The 20,377-nt window shown below is 58.2% G+C and overlaps 2 protein-coding genes across 6 annotated transcripts in view; both read left to right on the top strand.

Annotated features, from left to right (window-relative positions):
• Positions 1-7,818: 7,818 nt before the first annotated feature.
• On the top strand, positions 7,819-11,356 carry LOC103892916 (putative uncharacterized protein encoded by LINC00482). Its single transcript, XM_054535984.2, is given in 4 exon segments — positions 7,819-7,832; positions 8,465-8,529; positions 8,667-9,381; positions 9,383-11,356. Coding segments are annotated over 4 exon segments (1,017 nt in total). The 3' UTR covers positions 9,606-11,356.
• A 7,710-nt stretch (positions 11,357-19,066) lies between these two features.
• SLC38A10 (solute carrier family 38 member 10) overlaps positions 19,067-20,377 on the top strand; it is a 50,467-nt gene continuing 49,156 nt past the window's right edge. Inside the window, exon 1 of one of the 5 annotated variants that reach the window (XM_063717846.1) lies at positions 19,067-19,575. In XM_063717846.1, coding sequence (XP_063573916.1) covers positions 19,477-19,575 — 99 coding nt within the window. In that variant the 5' untranslated portion in view covers positions 19,067-19,476. 5 annotated transcript variants of the gene reach the window in all.

Here is a 20,377-nt window from a genome sequence, read left to right as displayed (position 1 = left end):
CTGCCTGCCAGAAGACCCCACTCCTGGTCACGGGGTTCCATCCCACACAGCGGCAGGAGCCATGCATGATTCTTGGCTGAAGAAAGACCTGCACAGCTGTGTGGTCTCTGCCGCCCAGCAGGGAAGCCCCCACATCAGCCCTAAGGGAACTTCCCAAAGCTCAGCAGGTGCCTCTTCCTGCCATCCCCTAGGTCTTCTCTTGGCCCCTCTCCCAAGCCTTGACCCATAGCTGACACTTCTAGAAAAGTCTTTACTGAGAAACCGACCGGCTGCATGGGTGGTGAGGAGGGCAGTTGCCCAGGGCCTGGAATCAGAGGGGCCTGTGGCTAAGGCTGTCCTGAAATTCTTAATCATTTTACCTCTGAACTTGTGGGTTTTTGTTGTTGTTGTTTTTTGAGGCAGAGTCTCACTCTGTCACCCAGGCTGGAGTGCAGTGGCGCGATCTCGGCTCACTGCAACTTCCGACTCCCAGGTTCAAGCGATTCTCCTGCCTCAGCCTCCCGAGTAGCTGGGACTACAGGAGTGCACCACTACACCTGGCTAATTTTTGTATTTTTAGTAGAGATGGGGTTTCACCATGTTGGCCAGGCTGATTTCAAACTCCTGATCCACCCACCTCGGCCTCTGAAAGCACTGGGATGACAGATGTGAACCACCGCACCGGCAATTTAAAATTTAACATTTTTCTTTATTTTAGAAGGACATTTAATAGCAAATAAACACCCTGGCAAATCGTGTGGCCATGAAAGAAAAGGAAGCGCCTCCCCTGCCGGCACCTTCACGGAGCCTTTTCCTGCCCTGTTCCGCTCTCGTTGCCCAGGCTGGAGTGCAATGGCACGATCTGGGCTCCAGTGATTCGCCTGCCTCAGCCTCCCGAGTAGCTGGGACTACAGGAGTGCACCACCACACCCGGCTAATTTTTTTTTTTTTTTTTTTTGGATTTTTAATAGAGACCGGGTTTCTCCATGTTGTTTGGGCCGGTCTAGAACTCCTGACCTCAAGTGATCCACCCACCTCGGCCTCCCAAAGTGCTGGGATTACAGGCGTGAGTCACCAGGCCCGGCCCTTTTCCTTCCTTCTAAACAAGTGGCCAGGAATTCTCCTCCTGCCTTGGATCCCCAGACTGTGTGGCAGGCCCTGCAGATGGCACAGGGGACTGGTTCTTCCTCGTGAAAGCCAGGCCTGGACACCTCTTGGGCATCGCCGGTTGGGGTGACCCTCCCACACCCAGCCTGGAACCCTAGCCAGCTCAGCCTCCATCCGCTGAGAAATCAAGGTGACCTTGTGGCTCAGCCCTCAGGGGGCACTCACCACACAAGAGGTCCCTTTCAAGACCCCCTGTTCGGGGCTGGGGCCCCCAGGAAAGGTTGGGGCAGCTTCCTGGGGCCCTGTTTTTCCCCAGGAGCAGGGCCTGGGAGCTGAGGGCGTCTCATCTCCCCACAGGCATCTGCTGCTGCTCCTGGCTGCAACCCACCCCTGTGAGATGCTGAGAGCAGGATACTTGTCTGTGCGGGGTGTGGGAAAGGGAGAAAGCCTGGCAGAGGGTTGGGGGCTAAGAAGCAAAGGGCGTGGAAGGACCACCGTGCACTTTTGAAGCCTCTACTTGCCAGTGGCCACCCCACCTCTCCCTGCCCTCATCCAAGCACGGACAGGCCTGGCAGGTGGGCCGGAGCCAGCGGGCAGAAGCATCCCAGACCTGGCCTCAGAGGAAGGAGACCACAGTGAAAGTAGAGGCTGTCTGCATCCACCTCCCCAACCTTTGTCACTGGGACCTTGGCCTGACCCCAGGCCCACCCCAGGCTGCTCACCGAGGTGGGTACCCTGCCCACCGCCAGCTCAGGTGCAGTGTGTGGACTCCCTTCTCTCTGGGGGTGAGCAGGAGTTCCCTCCCCTCCACATCAGGAGGCTGGGGGAGAGCTGGAGGGCGCTGGGATCCCCTTGACCCTGGTCATCAGCCCCAGCCCTGACAGGCCCTGCGTGTGCCATGTGTGGCCTGGGTTTGGAGCTCAGCACCCCATAGGAATTCTATTAAATCTCCGATTTTATCTGAAAACTTCACCCACATGTCGCCTCGCTCTGTGAGGCGTCTGTGTGTGTCCAGGCAGCAGTAAAATGCTACTAACGCTGGCGGCCATCGCAGGAAGCCACTCCGAACGTGTCTGCTGCCCCTGCAGGGCCTGTTTCACCCTCATGACACCAGGCGTGGCAGAGACGGGGACGAGGAGCAGAGGCCTGGACCTCTCAGTGTCTCAGCAGGGGGAGGCCGGCCTGTTACGAGTGTTATGATGACCATGGAGAGGAGGTGGTGGAGGTAAGCGTGGCTGCTTCCAGGAGAAGGGCGGGCAGTGCTGGGGGAGGGGTTCTGTATTGATTAAGCGCCTACTGTATGCTAGGTCCTTCGTGGGCTTCATTTAATTTATTACCACAGCCACGGGAGGGAGGGGTGGTTAGCGCTATGTTTCAGATGAGGAAACGAGGCTCTGGTGAAGACACTTGTCCAGTCCTCTGGCTGTGGAAGGTGGGGAAGGGATGTCAACCTGGGCTCGGGAGAGATGAGGAAGCTGAGGCCTAGAGCCTTGTCAGGCCTGGAGCTGCTGTCCTCCCTGCCTTCATTTAGAGCAGCAGATCCTACAGCACCCGGGTCCTCACCTATCAAAGGCAGACACCACTCCTGACCACGTGATGGCCTGGACGAGACCAGCGTCTGGGTGTCTGGGTGGGAACTGGGAGGGCCCGGCCAGGCCCGGCACATGGTGACTCTGCCTGCCCTTTGCAGCTGAAAGCTGGCCTCTCCTAGACCTCGCTGTCCACTGACGCCCAGTGCCCCTGCAGCCTTCTCTTCCTGCTCCCACGAAGGTGGCACTCTCCTGGGGGCCACTCCAGCCCTCTGCCTGGGGAGCAAGCGGAGGGGCCTGGGACCCCACCTGTGTTCCTGTCTCTATCCCTCCTCAGCTGTCACCAGCTTTAATTACCCCGGCTCCATCCGCCCCGGCCCCTGCGCAGCTGGAGAGCCTCTTGGGCGGGCGCAGGGCCCCTCGCCTGGGCACGCAGCATTCCTGCATTCCTCCCCGGGGCCCACCGACCTGCTCTGCCAGTTGCGGGCAGCTTCCGGGTGCAGGGAGCCCAGTGTGTGTGTGTGGGAATGCGCAGCTGCTGGATGGGGAGTCTGGAGAGAGCCCGGCTGTGCCCCGGGACTCCCAGCTGCGTTGCCCACATCCCTCTGCCGCGCTGCATCACTACTGGAGCCTGGCAAGAAGTCAGTGATTCATCACTCGGGCCCTGGGGGCTGCCTGGAGGGGCTCGGGTGCTTCTAACAGCAGGGAAGGGAAGTCAAGAGAGAACCTTCCACAGTTGGGAGCAGCAAAGCGGCCCAGGAAGCCCCCCACAGGAAGGGACCATCTGAGGTTCCAGCCACCCCAACCCCCTGGAGCAGGGCCCCCAGCCTAGTGGTATCTGGACAAGCCCTGCCTGGGGTGCATCTTCTCGGGGAGACCCTCTTTGGGCTACTGTCCTGGGGAGACTCCCCCTTCCTGGGGCTGGGTGGACCAGCTGCGGAATGGCAGCTCCCCCGGAGGGCTGGGGAAGAAGTAGGGGGTGCTGCCCACCGGCCCCTCCCTACCCCAAGGCTTCCCAGATGATCTGCCTCCAGCTCCAAACAGGAGGGGTGGCCACCTGTGAGTTTCTCTGGGGCCCAGGTGGTCACTGCCGGAGCTGCCTGTGTCCCTGTGTCCAGACAGGCTCCTCTCCACCTCTGTGTTTGGGCAGCTCTCCCCTTGTGTCTGGAATTTTTAGAAAAGGGAAAAAATGTAGACGAGAAAGCAGACTTTTTATCTCGTTGAATGCTCTAACACCCTCACTAGCTACACCATGGTAGTGGAAGATTCAAAGGAAGTTTCCTCCTGGTGGCCGTGATTATCATCTGCAGATCTTGTTCGGGGACATCGCCAAGGTCACATTGTCTGTCCAGCCCCGCCCCGCCCTGACGTTGCTCCCGGAGTGGGGAAGGGGTCTGAACCACGCCAGCTCTCAGGGGCCCGAACCACCCCAGCTCTCAGGGGCCCCGCCCTGGGGAACACACATCTGCAGTGTTACCCACCACTGCCTGGGACGTGGCCAAGGGCTCCACACACCAAGACCAAGGTGAGGGGTGGTGGTGGGTGGGGACCAGCCTTGCCTCTCTTGGAGACCCCCAGGGCATTGCGCCAGGCCAGCCTAGAGTCGGGTGTGGAGTGGTTAGTGTGAGCATTACATCCTCTTTTCCCTAAAGTGGCTGAAAATGTCCCCGGGGCCAGTCCCCCAGGGCACAGTGCTGGACTCGATGCAGCAGAAAGAGTTGGGGTGTTTGGCCGGGCGCGGTGGCTCACGTCTGTAATCCCAGCACTTCGGGAGGCTGAGGTGGGTGGATCACCTGAGGTCAGGAGTTGGAGACCCGCCTGATCAACACGGTGAAACCCCATCTCTACTAAAAATACAAACATTAGCTGGGTGTGGTGGTGGGTGCCGGTAATCCCAGCTACTTGGGAGGCTGAAGCAGGAGAATCACTTGAACCCAGGTGGCGGAGGTTGCAGTGAGCCGAGATCTCACCATTGCATTCCAGCCTGGGTAACAAAGCGAGACTCTGTCTCAAAAAAAAAAAAAAAAGAGAAAGAGTTGGGGTGTCCCATCCTCAGGGCAGGGGTCAGAGCTTCATCCCTGGGGTGTCCTGAGCTTGGGGGTCATGATAACCTTCACCCTGCATGCAGCCCAGGCCCACACCTAGAAGTCTTGTGGCCTTGAGCACAGTGCGTTGCCTCTCTGAGCCTCGGTTTCTCCATCTATAAAATGGAGAGGGTAATGTGAGAGATTGCTATTGGCTGGCTTCATTCATTGGGCCCTAAACTAAACAGTGGCTTAAATACCAGAGGCTTGCTTAATGGGTGGTGGGCAGGCAGCCGGGCTGGGATGGTGCCTCCCCCTCTCCATGGTGCCCCCACCTCTATGGTGCCTCCCCCTCTCCATGATGCCCCCCCACCACGGCCTCCATCCTTGGGGTCCAGGTTTCATTTGTTCCTCAGCAAATGCTACAGAGCTTTTGTAGGCCCACCAGCAGGAGTGGGGCTGCCAGGCAGTGAGCTAGGGGGTGCTGGGAGAGCCCGAGGGGAGGTAGAGCGCATCCTGCAGGGTGCCTGTGAGGACCTGGGCTGAGGGTGGGTTTGAGCAGAGGCTGACATGGTCTCACCCTCTGGCTGCTGGGTGGGAACAGGCCAGGGCGGAAGTGAGGAGAACATTACAATCCCAGAGACAGGTGAGATAACCCGCATCGCGGTGGAGACACAGGAAGTGGGGAGAAGTGGTCCAAGCTGTGGCTATCTGAACATGGACTCAACAGCATTTCCTGACAGATTAGATGAGGGGTGTGACTGAAAGGGAGATGTCAAGGATGGTTCCGTAGCAGCGGCAGGAGCTCCAGCCATTGCATCTGCATTCCAGGCAGCAGGAAGGAGAAAGGAGGGAAGGTAAAAGACTATTGAAAAGCTTTCAGCTGGGGCTGGGCATGGTGGCTCACACCTGTAATCCCAACACTTTGGGAAGCCAAGGCTGGTGGATCACTTGAGCCCAGGAGTCTGAGACCAGCCTGGCCAACATGGCGAAATCCTGTCTCTACAAAAAATACAAAAATTAGCCATGTGCACCTGTGGTCCCAGGTATGAGCTCACCACTGTACCTCAGCCTGGGTGACAGAGTGAGACCCTGATTCAGAGAAGGGGGAGGGGAAGGGGAAGGGGGAGGTGAAGGGGAAGGGGAAGGGGGAGGGGAAGGGGAAGGGGGAGGGGAAAGAGGAAGGGAAGGGGAAGGAGAAGGGGAAGGGGGAGGGGAAGGGAAGGGGAAGGGGAGGGGAAGGGGAGGGGAAGGGGAGGGGAAGGGGAAGGGAAGGGGAGGGGAAGGGAGAGAGGAGTGGAAGGGGAGGGGAAGGTGGAGGGGAAGGGGCGGGGAAGGCAGAGGGGAAGGGGAAGGGGGAGGAGAAAGAGAAGGGGAAGGGGAAGGGGAAGCGGAAAGGGGAGGGGAAAGGGGAGGGGAAAGGGAGGGGAAGAGGAGGGGAAGAGGAGTGGAAGGGGAGGGGAAGGTGGAGTGGAAGGCGGAGTGGAAGGGGGAGGGGAAGGGGAAGGGGGAGGGGAAGGGGAAGGAGAAGGGAGAGGGGAAGGAGAAGGGGGAGGGGGAGGGGAAGGGAAAGGGAAGGGGGAGGGGAAGGGGAGGGGGAGGGGAAGGGAAGGGGAAGGGAGAGAGGAATGGAAGGGGAGGGGAAGGGGAGGGGAAGGCGGAGGGGAAGGGGAAGGGGAAGGGGGATGAGAAAGGGAAGGAGAAGGGGAAGAGGAAGGGGAAAGGGGAGGGGAAAGGGAAGGGAAGAGGAGGGGAAGAGGAGTGGAAGGGGAGGGGAAGGCAGAGTGGAAGTGGGAGGGGAAGGGGAGGGGAAGGGGGAGGGGAAGGAGAAGGGGGAGGGGAAGGGGAAGGGGGAGGGGAAGGGGAAGGGGGAGGGGAAGGGGAAGGAGAAGGGGGAGGGGAAGGGGAAGGGGGAGGGGAAGGGGGAGGGGAAGGGGAAGGAGAAGGGGGGGAAGGGGAAGGAGAAGGGGGAGGGAAGGGGAAGGGGAGGGGAAGGAGAAGGGGCAGGGGAAGGGGAAGGGGAGGGGAAGGGGGAGGGGAAGGGGAAGGGGGAGGAGAAAGGGAAGAGGAAGGGGAAGGGGGAGGAGAAAGGGAAGAGGAAGGGGGAGGAGAAAGGGAAGGAGGAGGGGGAGGGGGGAGGAGAAAGGGAAGGAGGAGGGGGAGGGGGGAGGGGCTTTTAGCAAGCCATGAAGTCGGCCCCGCCCTTCTGCTTATATTGCTCAGGTTGTAGTCACAGGACCATGCCTGGCGCACGTGAGGATGGGGAGGTGATTGCTAGCTGGGAACTGTGCACTCAACAATGACAGAGAGATGCCTCCGGGTGGGGAAGGCAGCGCATGGACGCTGGTCAGCCGGCCACTCCAGGCAGTGAGAAGGTGCTCAGAGGCCCAAGGAGTCAACTCTGGTGGGTGCTGGCTGTGCAGCTGGTGCTGGTGCCCTGAACACGGCAGAGGGCCAGGCCGGGCCTCACTCAAAGGAAGCAGGGAGACAGGAGCCGGGCTGTGGGCTTCTCTCGAGAGCTGCCAGGCAGCCAGGCAGGCTGGGAATGACATTTGCCATGCTGTGCCCCCGGCTCTGGCACGGGGCGGCTCCTGAGGCCCAGGGAGGAGCGTGACCTGCCCAGGGAGGAGCGTGACCTGCCCACGGGCCCACCATCATCAAATGCGAGTCAGGGTCAGGCCAATGCTGTGACTCCAGGACAAGGCCATGTCCACTCCTGGGGCTCAAAAAAGCATGACAGGGATTTGGGGGACAGGGGTGTTCACTTCTGCCCTCCAATAGTCTGAGGGGGAGGGTCTGGTTTCTCTGCTGGCCTGTGCTGAGATGGTGCTGGGGAGAGGCAGGCGGGAGCCCCAGCCCTCTCCAAGTGTTTGCCAGCCCAGGCTCTGTCCTGTCCAGGCATGTCCTGACCACTCGCCTCCCTCTAGGGACCATGGGGGCAGGCCTGGAGCACTGAGCTCAGGGCCCTGAGCCATCTAGAGGGACAGCTTCTTCACACCATGCACCTGGGCTGAGCTCAAGTCGCTGCAGCCCCTGACCCCCAACTCAGACATCCCTTTGCAGCCCACCCACCACCCAAGAAGCTGCTGTGTAAGGACAGAGCCCACCAGGGCACTGGGGACACGTGGCACAGGCCAGAGAGCTCCTGAGGCCTGGGAGGCTGCCATGTTGGGTCCCAGATGGACACACCCCAGTATGCCCAGTCTCAGGGCCTGAGGCACCCACTGGTTCTAGAATTCTCTCAGGAGAAGAGAGCCCCTCATGACCCCCTTCATCACAGGCTGCGCAGCCTCAGCCTGGCCAGCCCCGAGACCCTTCTAGCTTCCTGATCCCCCTCCTGCTCTCCCGACCCTGACTCTCCCAGAGTGGACTGGCCAGCTCTGGGTCTGGTCTGCAGGCAGGAGCCCTGCCCAGGTGGCCCCCAGGGCCGGCCCTCCTCTCCCTGACTCCATGCACGTCTATAAACGCCCTGCACAACCTGGGGCCTTTGCCCGTGCATCCTCTGCCCGGGCGCCCTCTACACCATCTGCTGAACCCGGGTGTGCTCTCTGGGCCCCTCTGCAGGTGCTTCCTCTGCTCCTTTGGGAAAGCCCCACCTGTCTTGAGGTCCCCCACACTTGTGCTTCCCAGCACCTCGGAGACCCCAGAACCACTGAACAAAGAACATCGGGGTCCTGGGCTGCCACACGGAGGACCCCAGGGTGGCAGGCTCACAACAGCACAGGCGTCCTCCTACAGCTCCCAGGGCCGGGAGCCTGAAACCAAGGTGTCCACAGGGCCCTGTTGCCCCCAGAGGCTCTGGGCAGAGCCCTTCCGCCTTTCCAGCTCCCCCTGGTTCCCGTGCTCCTCGGCTTGTGGCCCCATCACTCTGGCCTCTGCCTTCATCTCATGTGAGTTTCTCCTCCTCTTCCATCCCTTATAAGGATGAGGGTTGTTGGGCTTAGGGCCCCCTGGGATGATCCAGGATGACCTCATCTCCAGATAACCTCTCCATGACAGCTGCAAAGACCCTTGCTCCAATTCTGAGATTTGGAGATTCTGGTTGGACATCACATATTGGAGGCCACCATTCCACCCACTACAAAGAAACCCTCCCCTCCAGAACCCCTTTCCCTGCCCGACCAGCCCTTTGCAGCTCTCACACCCCCTGACGAATTTGGTTCTGTTCCTTTATTCCACCCCCGCCGCCCTAGACCGAGATCCCTGAAGCCGGCCCGGCTCTGTTCACTGCTCCCCCGACCTCCTGCTGTTTCCCACACGCAGCCACGGTACAGGGCAGCTCATCCAACCACCTCCCCAACCGAAGCCTCCAGGGATGTACACCCTGCCTCAGGGGCTCCGCCTGGGTCCTGGCTGGTGGAGGGCACAGCCGTCAGGGAAGGCCCTCAGCTGCAGGATGGGGCCACGCCACGGAGACCAACCAGGCCTTCTAAGGCACTGTGGCCGGCCCAGATGTCAGCAGCTCCAGAAATGAGGCTGAGACAGACGGTGCCTGGTGATGCAAGGGGACTGTGGGGGCCATAGGGGACCCTGCTCACCTGGACCTACTGTGGAGGCCAGGGAGGGAGATGGACTCGAAGGGTGGAAGGGCCCAGAGAAGGCACGTTTGCAGAGCAGTGGCCGCATTTCCAGAGCTCGGGAGCCCAACAGGAATCCCCTCTGGCCATGGGACCACCGCCCTTGGGGCTGGGGGATGCTGTAGGGGAAGGCAGAGGGCAGACAGGCCAGGAAAAGCGAGGTGCCTGCCTGCAAGTGCCCAAGAAAGGGACCAAGCCCGGGCCCCTGGACCAGAGCGGCCGCCTGGTGGGGCAGGCAGGAAGAGGCCAAGGCCAGCGCCAAGGGCGAGCAGGTAAGGGACCCTGGTGGGCATCTGTGGGAACTAGGCCACGCTTCTCCCTGCGCACGCTTTAATCAAGGACATTCCTGTGGTTCTCGACAAGTGTCGCACATTACATGGGTGTCGTGAGCCGGTCTCCGTGAGAGTGTGCAGGCGGCTCAGGCACCCAGGGGTGGCTGGGGGCAGCGAGGGAGTGGCGAGGCCTCAAACCCGGGCGGCGGCGCCGGGATGTGCAGTGTGAGTTTCCCGGGCTGCAAGAAAAAGGTCCACAGACTGGGCAGCTTCACACAACAGAAACCGCCGCGCAGTTCCCGAGGCCAGAGCCCATCGGGGTGGCTCCCTGAGGCCGTGAGCCAGGACTGTCCTGGGCCGCCCCCTCTTCCACAGGCTGAGGCCATCCTTGGCGTCTGTTGGCCTGTGGCCACTTCACCCAACCTCTGCCCCTCATGTCCACATGGGTCCTCCCTGTGTGCACGTTGGTGTCTGGATCTGCCCTTTCTACTGTGGGGCAACTGTCGTCGAGGATAGGGCCCACCACACCAACACGGCCTCATCGTAACTAAGTATAGTCGGCAGTGACCGTATTTCCAATAAGGTCCCATTCTGAGGTCCTGGACTTCAACATGTGAATTTTGGGGGCCACAACTCTACCCTGGCATGCAGAGAGAGAAGGTGGGCGTGGAGCCCTCAGTGGGAAGTCCCTTGGGAAGTCGCAGGCCCCCTTGGTGGGGCAATTGGGACGTGGGTGTGAGGGTCCTGGGTACAGGGAGCCTGCCTACCGAGGTTCTGCCAACAGCTAGTTCTAAATTCCTCATGGAAAATACCCTGTGGCCCTCCTCATCCTGGAGTGAGCGATGGGCTGGAGGGTGTCTGAGCCAGGCTGGTGCCGGGGAGCAGATGCGGGTGGCCCAACCCAGCCCCTTGTTCTTGTTCTCCACCTCCCAGGAAAGGGGGAGGGTGGGCGGAGCTGGCCCTCCTGGGCTCTCTCCTTGGGTCCCGGAACCACCTGGGGAGGGGAGGCTCAACCCCCGACCTTGGCCAGCCGGCTGCAGGTCTCTCAGGGCTGGCACAGAACAGCTGGGCTTTGCCAGGTGTCCCCCAGCCTGATGCACGGCCCGGTGGGGTGGTCTCCAGGCCTCCCAGGATTCTCAGCTGCGCCGTCTCCCCAGTCCCCAAACCCGAGTGGTGGGCGCCAGGGGACTGGACCGTCAGTCTGTGGAGCTGGGGCTGCAGCCGGTGGTGTTTCCAACAACGGTCTTTTGGCTGCCTGGCTCCAGGTAGAGGCCTCTGGAGGCAAGGGGTAACCTACCGGGAAAGCCTCAAAGGCTCCCCCATCCCCACCCCGCACAGACTCCACCGGCCCCCCATGGTTCCTCCAGGCCCTCTTCAGTCATGACAGGCAATGCCTGGGTGCCCGGCCTGCTCAGCACACCCTGGGCCTCAGCCCCACCCAAGCCTTGGCCCAGCATGGGAGCTACCACGGGAACACACACACGGGCTGGAGGGTGTCTGAGCCAGGCTGGTGCCAGGGAGCAGATGCGGCAGATCGAGGAGAAAAGCCCTGGAGCAGCGGCTTCTGGAGCTCTGGCCACGGATGGGCTCCGAAGCACACCCCTGCCCGGCCCAGAGCACCAGGCCAGGGGCAGGGTGTGGGAACAGCTCAAAGCCCCTTGTGAAGTCTGTCCCTCCTCCTGGAGCCTCAGCTGCCCCTCCAACACAGCCCTCTGTGGGAGCCCAGATGGCCCCAGTGTGGCCATCAGACATGGGCGGGCGCTGGTGGATTCCCCTGTGTCAGGTGACATGGTGGCGCCCCAGCTGCAGGCTGTGCCCCAGCTGCGGCGTTAAGAAGGGCTGTGGATCTAAATAAAATCCAGTCTCTCTGCTGGACCTGTTGTCAGTTTTATGGCTCTGGAGTTATAGAAACAGGGGGAAGAGACACCCAGGAGGCAGGGTGGGCTGGACGAGAGGCCACCAGGTGGGGCCCTCCCCTCCCTCCATGGGATACCACCCTGGGTGATTCTAAAGGTGGGGAATCCTCTGAGAAAGGGAGATGGGAACCAGAGTTCCTAGACAATTCGGCACCCGAGCCCAGGTGAACTTTTAACTCCTGCCTGCTGGGGTGGTGAAAGCCCAGGCCCCACCTGAGGCTCCCCCAGCTCCCCAAGCCCACTGGGGCCCCAATTTGGATTCCGAGGGGCCGTCCTGGCCTTTGCTCATGCCCCCAGCTTAGAAGTTGGAGACCCAGGTGGGAGAGCGTAGGACTGCCCAGTAAGCAGCGCTCAAGAGGGAGGGGGCCAGTCCTCACTGGGGCTCCTACACAGGACCTCCCAGAAACTGCACGGCAGACACCACGGTTAAACAGGCTTCCAGCCGGCGAGGTGGCTCATGCCCGTAATCCCAGCACTTTGGGAGGCCAAGGTGGGCGGATCACTTGAGGTGAGGAGTTCAAGACCAGCCGGGCCAACATGGTGAAACCCCGTCTCTACTAAAAAACCCCACAAAATTAGCCAGGTGTGGTGGCTGGTGCCTGTGATCCCAGCTACTCGGGAGGCTGAGGCAGGAGAATTGCTTGAACCCGGAAGGCAGAGGTTGCAGTGAGCTGAGATCGTGCCATTGCACTCCAGCCTGAGACACAGATTGAGACTCCATCTCAAACAAACAAACAAACAAACCAAAAACTAAAACAAAAAACCAGGCTTCAGCTGTGGAGGGCACCTGGGCCATGAGGCTCCGTGGGCCAAGCTCCGCCCACCGCGGCGTTCCTGAGCCCGCCCACCTTCCTCAGGCATTCCTTCCTGAAGCAGGCCAGGGCTTGTAGGGGATTCCACCGCAGCTGGGGCCCCGCATTTCGTTGGTGGGAGTTGTGGGGCAGAGGGTGCTTGCGTGTCCGGTGTGGGAGGAGGAGCCTCACCGCAGACGCGCAGCGGGTGCAGCAGACCCTTGCTCTTGGATACTGAGGTTCCCAGAGACCGCAGAAGTCCAGACTAGCCCTCCACCCCTCTTCCCAGACGGTGCCCAGGGCTGTCATCCCCTGTGACCTAATGGAAAGTTGCTGCCCTTGCAGCAGCCACGTCGGCGGTGGGAGCCCCGGAGCGGGCTCAGAAAGGTTCCGTAGCATGCCTGGGTGACACAGTCTTGGTGCTCAGGAAGCCACGCACGGCTCCCATGGGACGGTGATATCCCATCAGTTCTGGCGATCACACTTGCGTGTGGGCATTAAGGCTGGAAGGTGCTGGCTGGAAGACGGCCACGGCGCTTCCTTTCTCCTCCCCTCCTCCTGCTCACACTTCATCCCAAAGCATTTAGGCTGGGCAGGGTTGGGGGCAGCCCAGGGTGGGGTGCAGAAGCCCGAAGGAGGTGGGAGCGAGGGAGTTACAAACCAGGAAGGGGGAGCACCAGGAGGAGCCCCGTGCTGGGACCTCTACAGGTATTTGGAGGTGTTGGTGCGAAGCCTCAGTGCACGTAGCCAGATGCAGAGTTAGAGAACTAGAGGTGGACGTGTGGTGCACACACACATGCGTCCAACACACCATCCACCCACACATGTACCATACACACGTGCAACACACCACCCAGCCACACACATGCACCCCACACATGCAACACACCACCCACTCACACATGCGTGCAACACACCACCCACCCACACACGCACCACACACACGTGCAACAGACCATCCACCCACACCACACACATGCGTGCAACACACCACCCACCCACATATGCACCACACACACGCGTGCAACACACCATCCACCCACACATGCACCACACACACGTGCAAACACCACCCAGCCACACACGTGCCACACACGTGTGCAACACACCATCCACCCACATGCACCACACACACGCGTGCAACACACCATCCACCCACACACGCACCACACACACAGGCACCATGCACACAAAAACACACACACACACCACACAATCATACATGGCCATACACACCACACACACTATACATAGACACACACATTATACATACACACCCCACAAATGCCACACACACATGCACACAACCACAGACACATGCACCATACACACACACCACAGACATAACACACCCCACATATACCAATCATACACACACCATAGACATAACACACCCCACACATACCACACAATCATGCACACACCACAGACATAACACACCCCACACATACCAATCATACACACACCATAGACATAACACACCCCACACATACCACACAATCATACACACACCATAGACATAACACACCCCACACATACCACACAATCATACGCACACCACAGACATAACACACCCCACACATACCACACAATCATATGCACACCATAGACATAACACACCCCACACATACCACACACACATCATACACACACACCCACAACATCTCTTCTTGCTCTGTCCAGAGGGAACCCAGGCGCCACAAGCACACCCAGCACCCAGATCTCGGCCGCTAACTCCCCTTCCCCTCAGGAGGTTCCCTCTCCAGGGCTCCTGGGGAAATGGCGAGCCCAGCCTGGGCAGGAAAAGCACAAGAACATCCCACAGAGCCAGGAAGCAAGAAAGCTGGGATCACATCAGGGACACACGGAAGGACCCAGGGGCCAGCCGACAGGGCTCCCACAAGGCTGAGCCTGGGACACCCTGAGCATCTCAGTAGTGAGTCAGGGGTCCTGACCCACAGAATAAGATAGGAACCCTGAGCCCATACTGCTGGAGGCTGACCGAAAGCTCACTAAGGCCCAGGATACTCAGTGTGGAAGACACTCCCATCCCCACAAAGCACTCACCAGGTCCACAGAAGGGGTGGCTGCAGCGGCGAAGCCCAGCCCAGCAGGCGACGGGAAGCTCAGGAGCCCTGGGCCCCACGGCCACTGTGCACCACAGGTGGGATGCAGTGTCCAAAAGGCCTCACTTCTGTGACAGGGACACATGGCCTGAATCTCAGCGTGAGGGTGGCTGGCAGCATTGCAGCCCCCTAAGGTGTGCACTCCTCATCCCGGAACCCGTGAATATGTGACCTCACTCGGCAAACGGGACTTTGAAGATGTGATTAAGGTTAGACCTTGAGATGGGAGATGATCCCAGATTATCCAGATGGGCTCCATCTAATCACACGAAACCTTAGGGATGGAAAACCTTCCTCAGCTGGGCCGGAGATGGGACAGGAGGACTGGCTCCTCTCCATGGAGAAGTTAGGAAAGGGGCTGTGAGCCAGGGAACAGGAGGCCTTCAGAAGCTGGGGACAGCTTCAGGGGGCAGCCGGCAAGAAAACAGGAAACTTGGTCTTGCGACCCTAAGGAGCTGGACTCAGCCAACAACCAAAGAGCAGGAAGCCAGCTGTCTCCCGGAGCTTCTAGAAGGCAGGCAGCCTGCCGACACCTCGATCTGTGCTGGACTTCTGACCTCCAGAGCCCAGGCGTAACGAATTTGTGTTGTTGAAGCTGCTTAGTTTGTGGTAATTTGTTTAATGAAAAACTACAGCCATGAGGAGACATCAAACCCGCATCGAAGGACACAGGGTTGGTTATTATCGAGCACCGAAATTCCTCAGAACAAACAGCTAAATAGGAAAACGAGCAAAAATGAGTAAGCATTCCATAGAAGAAAAATGGACAATAAAAATATGAATAAATAATTCACCTAATTTGTAATAAGAACAAATTAGAGCCACAAAGAGATTCCATTTCATTCACTGGACTGGCCAAACTGACAATAACCAAATGTTGGAGCAGAGGCCCACAACCTAAGCCCTGAGGACGCACTGGGCCAGCTGCTGTTTTTGTAAATAAAGTTTTATTGGAACACAGAGATGCCCACTTGTTTACATATTCTCTCTGGCTGCTTCTGATCTGCAATGGCAGAACTGAGTATTTGTGAGACCATTTGGCACTACGAGAGACTAACGACACAACTGAATATTTGCGAGAGACCATTAGGCCCGCAAAGCAAAAAATATTTACTATCTGACTCTTAATAGAAAGTGTGCCAACCTTTGCTGTAAACCAGGAAGAGCTCTTATAGCTACTTTGAAGAGCAATTTGGCAAGATCTAGTCAAGCCATTTAGGTTTGCATACGCATACTCTGCAGCTCCACTTGTGGGTATTTACCCTAGAGAGACTCGAACAAACACACATTCAGGAGACAAATCTGTTCACTGCGTCACTGTCTCTAAGGCAAGTGACTGGACACAACTCAGGTGCCCTCGGCAGGAGAATGGATGCGGATCTGGGCTATTTAAGTAACGGAGTTCCACAGAGCAGCAAGAATGAGACTCAGAACACATGCAACATGATGGCAATTCTTGTGAACAAAGTTGAATTGGCCGGGCGCGGTGGCTCATGCCTGTAATCCCAGCTCTCAGGGAGGCAGAGGCAGGACGACAGCTTGAGCCCAGGAGTTCGAGACCTGCCTGGGCAATACAGCGAGACACAAAAAGGAAAAAAAAAAAAACCAAAAAAACAAATTTAAGTGTGACAAAGTTGAATGAAAAAGAAAGTTGCAGAAGAGCACATATATGTAATTCAATTCTTAAAATAGTCCAAAATGCAGAGGTGCCCCATCCCAATACACTACTGAACTAGTTAGGCTACAGCTTTGGGTTCATGAAACAGAGTCCAAAATCATGGTGAGCGCAAGGAGCAGGTTTGTCTCTCCCTCCCGGAGCAGCTGGGAGGAGGTAGTCGTGGATGGGCATGGCGGCTTGGCTCCACGAGTTGTCCAGGGATCCAGGATCCTTCTAGCTTCGTGCTCCGCTCTGCCACGGTATCACCCTTGTCTGCACTGTCCGAGACGGCTTCCTATCATCGTGTCTAGGTTCCAAACAGCATGATGAAGGAGCAGCAGACCCCCTCCTAAGAAATGACCTAGAAGTTTCTCCTGTCATTTCTGCTTCTTATTGTCTAGAACTTGGTCACATAGCCAGCCCTACCTGCAAGGGACACTGGCAAGTGTATTCTTTTTTTTTTGAGACAGAGTCTTACTCTGTCACCAGGCTGGAGTGCTGTGACGTGATCTCGGCTCACTGCAACCTCCGACTCCCTGGTTCAAGCGATTCTCCTGCCTCAGCCTCCTGAGTGGCTGGGATTACAGGCACACACCACCACGCCTGGCTAATTTTTTTATTTTTAGTAGAGACAGAGTTTCACCATATTGGCCAGGATGGTCTTGATCTCCTGACCTCGTGATCCACCCGCCTTGGCCTCCCAAAGTGATGGGATTACAGGCGTGAGCCACCGTGCCCAGCCTTTTTTTTTTTTTTTTTTTTGAGACAAAGTCTTGCCCTGTTGCCCAGGCTGGAGTAAAATGGCACGATCTCGGCTCACGGCAACCTCTGCCTCCCAGGTTCAAGCGATTCTCCTGGCTCAGCCTCCCGAGAACCTGGGATTACAGGTGTGTGCCACCACGCCTGGCTAATTTTTTGTATCTTTAGTAGAGATGGGGTTTCACCATGTTGGCCAGGCTGGCCTCAAATTCCTGACCTCATGATCTGCCTGCCTCGGCCTCTCAAAGTGCTGGGATTACAGGTGTGAGCCACCATGCTCGGCCAGAAGTGTATTCTTTATCCTAGGCAGTCATACGTGCAGGCCAATTCCTATTAATTTGGAAAATGGAATAAACGAATATTAAGAGACAGATAGTCAGCTGGGTGCAGTGGCTCACGCCTGTAATCCCAGCACTTTGGGAGGCCGAGGTGAGCAGATCACTTGAGCCCAGGAGTTTGAGACCAGCCTGGGCAACACGACAAAATCCCATCTCTACAAAAAAAGTGAAAATTAGCTGGGCATGGTGGCACACACCTGTAGTTTCAGCTACTGAGGGCCTGAAGTGGGAGGATCACTTTAGCCCAGGAGGGAAAGGCTGAAGTAAGCTGAGATTGTGCCACTGCACTCCAGACTGGGTGACAGTGAGACTCTGTCTTAAAAAAAAAAAAAAAAAAAAAAGAGACAAATAGTCTTCCCCATAATTGTTTAGGGATATATCCATATATGGTAAACCTTTAAAGAAAAGTAGTGAACTGATAAAATCTGGATCGTGATGTCTCAGGATAGCAGGGAAGAGGGGAAGAAGGTCCTGGAACTGGGGAGGAACTGAAAGGGAGGATCTAAGTCTTTGGTAATATTTTGTTCTTAAAGCTCAATAGCGGGTCCATGGTATTTGTTATTTGTGAAAACATACATTTAAGTTTCCCAGCCTACCTTGCACGCATCACATTTTATGAAAATTACATAATAAAAAGGAGGTTATGGAATGTGTATGCCATTTCATTTATGTAAAAGTAAATGGGCTGGGTGCAGTGGCTCACGCCTGTAATCCCAGCACTTTGGGAGGCCGAGGTGGGCGGATCATCTGAGGTCGGGAGTTTGAGACCAGCCTGGCCACCATGGTGAAACCCAGTCTCTACTAAAAATACAAAAATGAGCCGGGTGTGGTGGCGGGAGCCTGTAATTCCAGCTACTTGGGAGGCTGAGGCAGGAGAATAGCTTGAACCTGGGAGGTGGAGGTTGCAGTGAGCCGAGATCACATCACCGCACTATACCACTATACAGCCTGGGCGACAGAGCAAGACTCTGACTGAAAAAAAAAAAAAAAAAAAAAAGAACGCAGGCATTTGTTATTTTGCCTGCGTATTTAATTAGTCTTTACCCAGGCATTTCCTCCTGTTCTTCTCCTGAAGGTGGGGCACAGCCTTACCTGGTGGCTGCACTACCAGTGCCTGAGGAACGGGCCTCTGTTCTAAGACACCTGGTCCTGCAGGTGCTGCAGACACGGCCTCCTTTCCTCCGCCGTCCTCCCCCAGCAGCCTGGAATCACTTGCTGCTTCCCAGCCATTCGGTCTAGGCGCTCATTCAGCAGACTCAGAGTGAGCAGCTAGGTGCCAGGAATCCACAGATCTATCAGGACCCTTCTCTGTTCTCTCCTCTCCCCGGTCTCCATTTCTACCCGAGGAATTCTCATTTGTCCTTCAAGCTCCAGCCTAGAAGCCACCTCCTTCTGGAAACCCTCCCGGGTTTCCCTGGTCATGTAAGCCTCCACCTCTCCTGTCTCCTCCAGGAATGTCCCTTGCTCTTTTCGTGTGAAAAGGTGAAGTTCAACATTGCCACTGCTCTGGGCGCAGTTCTGAAGGGCACCGCCTCCCCTTAGAGCTGTGTGGCCTTAGCGGAGTGGCCGAGCCTCTCTGTGCCCAGCGTTTCATTCCTACCTCGTAGGCGCTAATTCCTCAGAACAGGCTATTTTTCGGCTCAGGCAGTCAGGGCCCCCGCCCCCGTGCCCTGGCGCCAAGCACTCGCCCCAAAATCGGTCCTGGGAATAAAGGTCTAAAAGGAACCCTTAAACCCGCTCCTCCCCGGAGGGCACAGCGCCTCCCCTTCTCTCCAGCCCGCGACTGCCCATCCAAACCGAGGCCTCGCGGGGCGAGTCCCTTGTTCTCCAGCTCGTTGAACTGGGACCCCGGACACAGGTCGGCTGGACCAGCTCGGCGAACCGGACTGCTGCGCGACCCTCCGGTGCCCACCAGCCCAGTTTCCGCCCGCCCCTCCGGGCCCGCCTCTCATTGGCTCGCGTCCCACCAAACCCTACCCCCTGGTCGTCACTTCCGGGCAACGGAGCCCGTGGAAGGCGGAAGTGTGAGCGCCGCGGCGGCAGCTGAGTTGGGCTGAGGTGTCTCTAGCTGGCTCCGCGGCTCCTCCGGGTCTGGGCTCGGAGATTCACAGGCGGCCCGCGAGACCGAGCGAGGGACGCATGGCCCTGAGGCGGCCGCAGGGCTTGGCGGGGTCCAGAGGTTGACCTCACCCCCGCAGCCGGCCTTCGAGGCTGCCTCCTCCAGGCAGCCTCCGGGGCCCGCGCCCGCGCCTGCTCAGGCTCCCGTGTCCCTGCCCATCCCCTCCCCACCGGCGTCCCGGACGTTGGGACCTGTGACCGTGGCCTCGGGCTGGGCTTCCAAAGCCGGCCGCAGCCCGGCGACCCCCGAGGCCTCTCGCCCCGGGCCCCTAGATCTCTCACTATGACCGCGGCCGCCGCCTCCAACTGGGGGCTGATCACGAACATCGTGAACAGCATCGTAGGGGTCAGTGTCCTCACCATGCCCTTCTGCTTCAAACAGGTGAGTCCGGTGGGCCCGGAGATCACCGCCCTCGCCTGCCCCGCAGAGGGGGCGTCTGGCCGGGTCGTCCTGGTTAAAGTTCCCGCCGGGGCAGGGCTTCGCTGGGCGGGTGCAGGCGGCCGCGGGCGGGGCGACCCTCTGGGTCCCGGCGCAGTTCCCGCAGAGAATCCGTGGATGAGAAGCGCACGGCGTTGGCCCTGGCAGCCCCTGTCAGCCCAGGCCGGAAAGTTCCCCACAGTCAAAAACTCGATACCGAAGCAAAGTGTAACAAAGCAAAATGATCCTCCAGAATCGGAAGGGAACTGCAGGACTCCGTGTTTTTACATTTTATCGTGTTTTTAAAAACTCTGACTCAACTGCACCTGTCTTCAGAAGCACACAACTCACCCCTCCCAGGCTTCGAGACTAGATAGGGACCTTGCAAGGTGATTAAAGACATCCACCAGGTTATACACCTAAGATCTGCGTTTCACAAAAACTGCACATTTGGCCGGGCGTGGTGGCTCACACCTGTAATCCCAGCACTTTGGGAGGCCGAGGCGGGTGGATCACCTGAGGTCAGGAGTTCGAGAACAGCCTGACCAACATGGTGAAACCCCGTCTCTACTGAAAATATAAAAATTAGCCGGGGGTGGTGGCACATGCCTGTAATCCCAGATACTTGGGAGGCTGAGACAGGAGAATAGCTTGAACCTGGGAGGCGGAGGTTTCAATGAGCCGAAGGTTGCAGTGAGCCGAGATCACGCCATTGCACTCCAGCCTGGGCGACAGAGCGAGACTCCGTCTCAAAAACAAAAAACTG

This window comes from Pongo abelii, chromosome 19 (assembly GCF_028885655.2).
Source record: "Pongo abelii isolate AG06213 chromosome 19, NHGRI_mPonAbe1-v2.0_pri, whole genome shotgun sequence".
Lineage (NCBI taxonomy): Eukaryota > Metazoa > Chordata > Mammalia > Primates > Hominidae > Pongo > Pongo abelii.
Note: the sequence above shows the minus strand (reverse complement) of the source record. Positions and strands in the feature narration are given on the sequence as shown.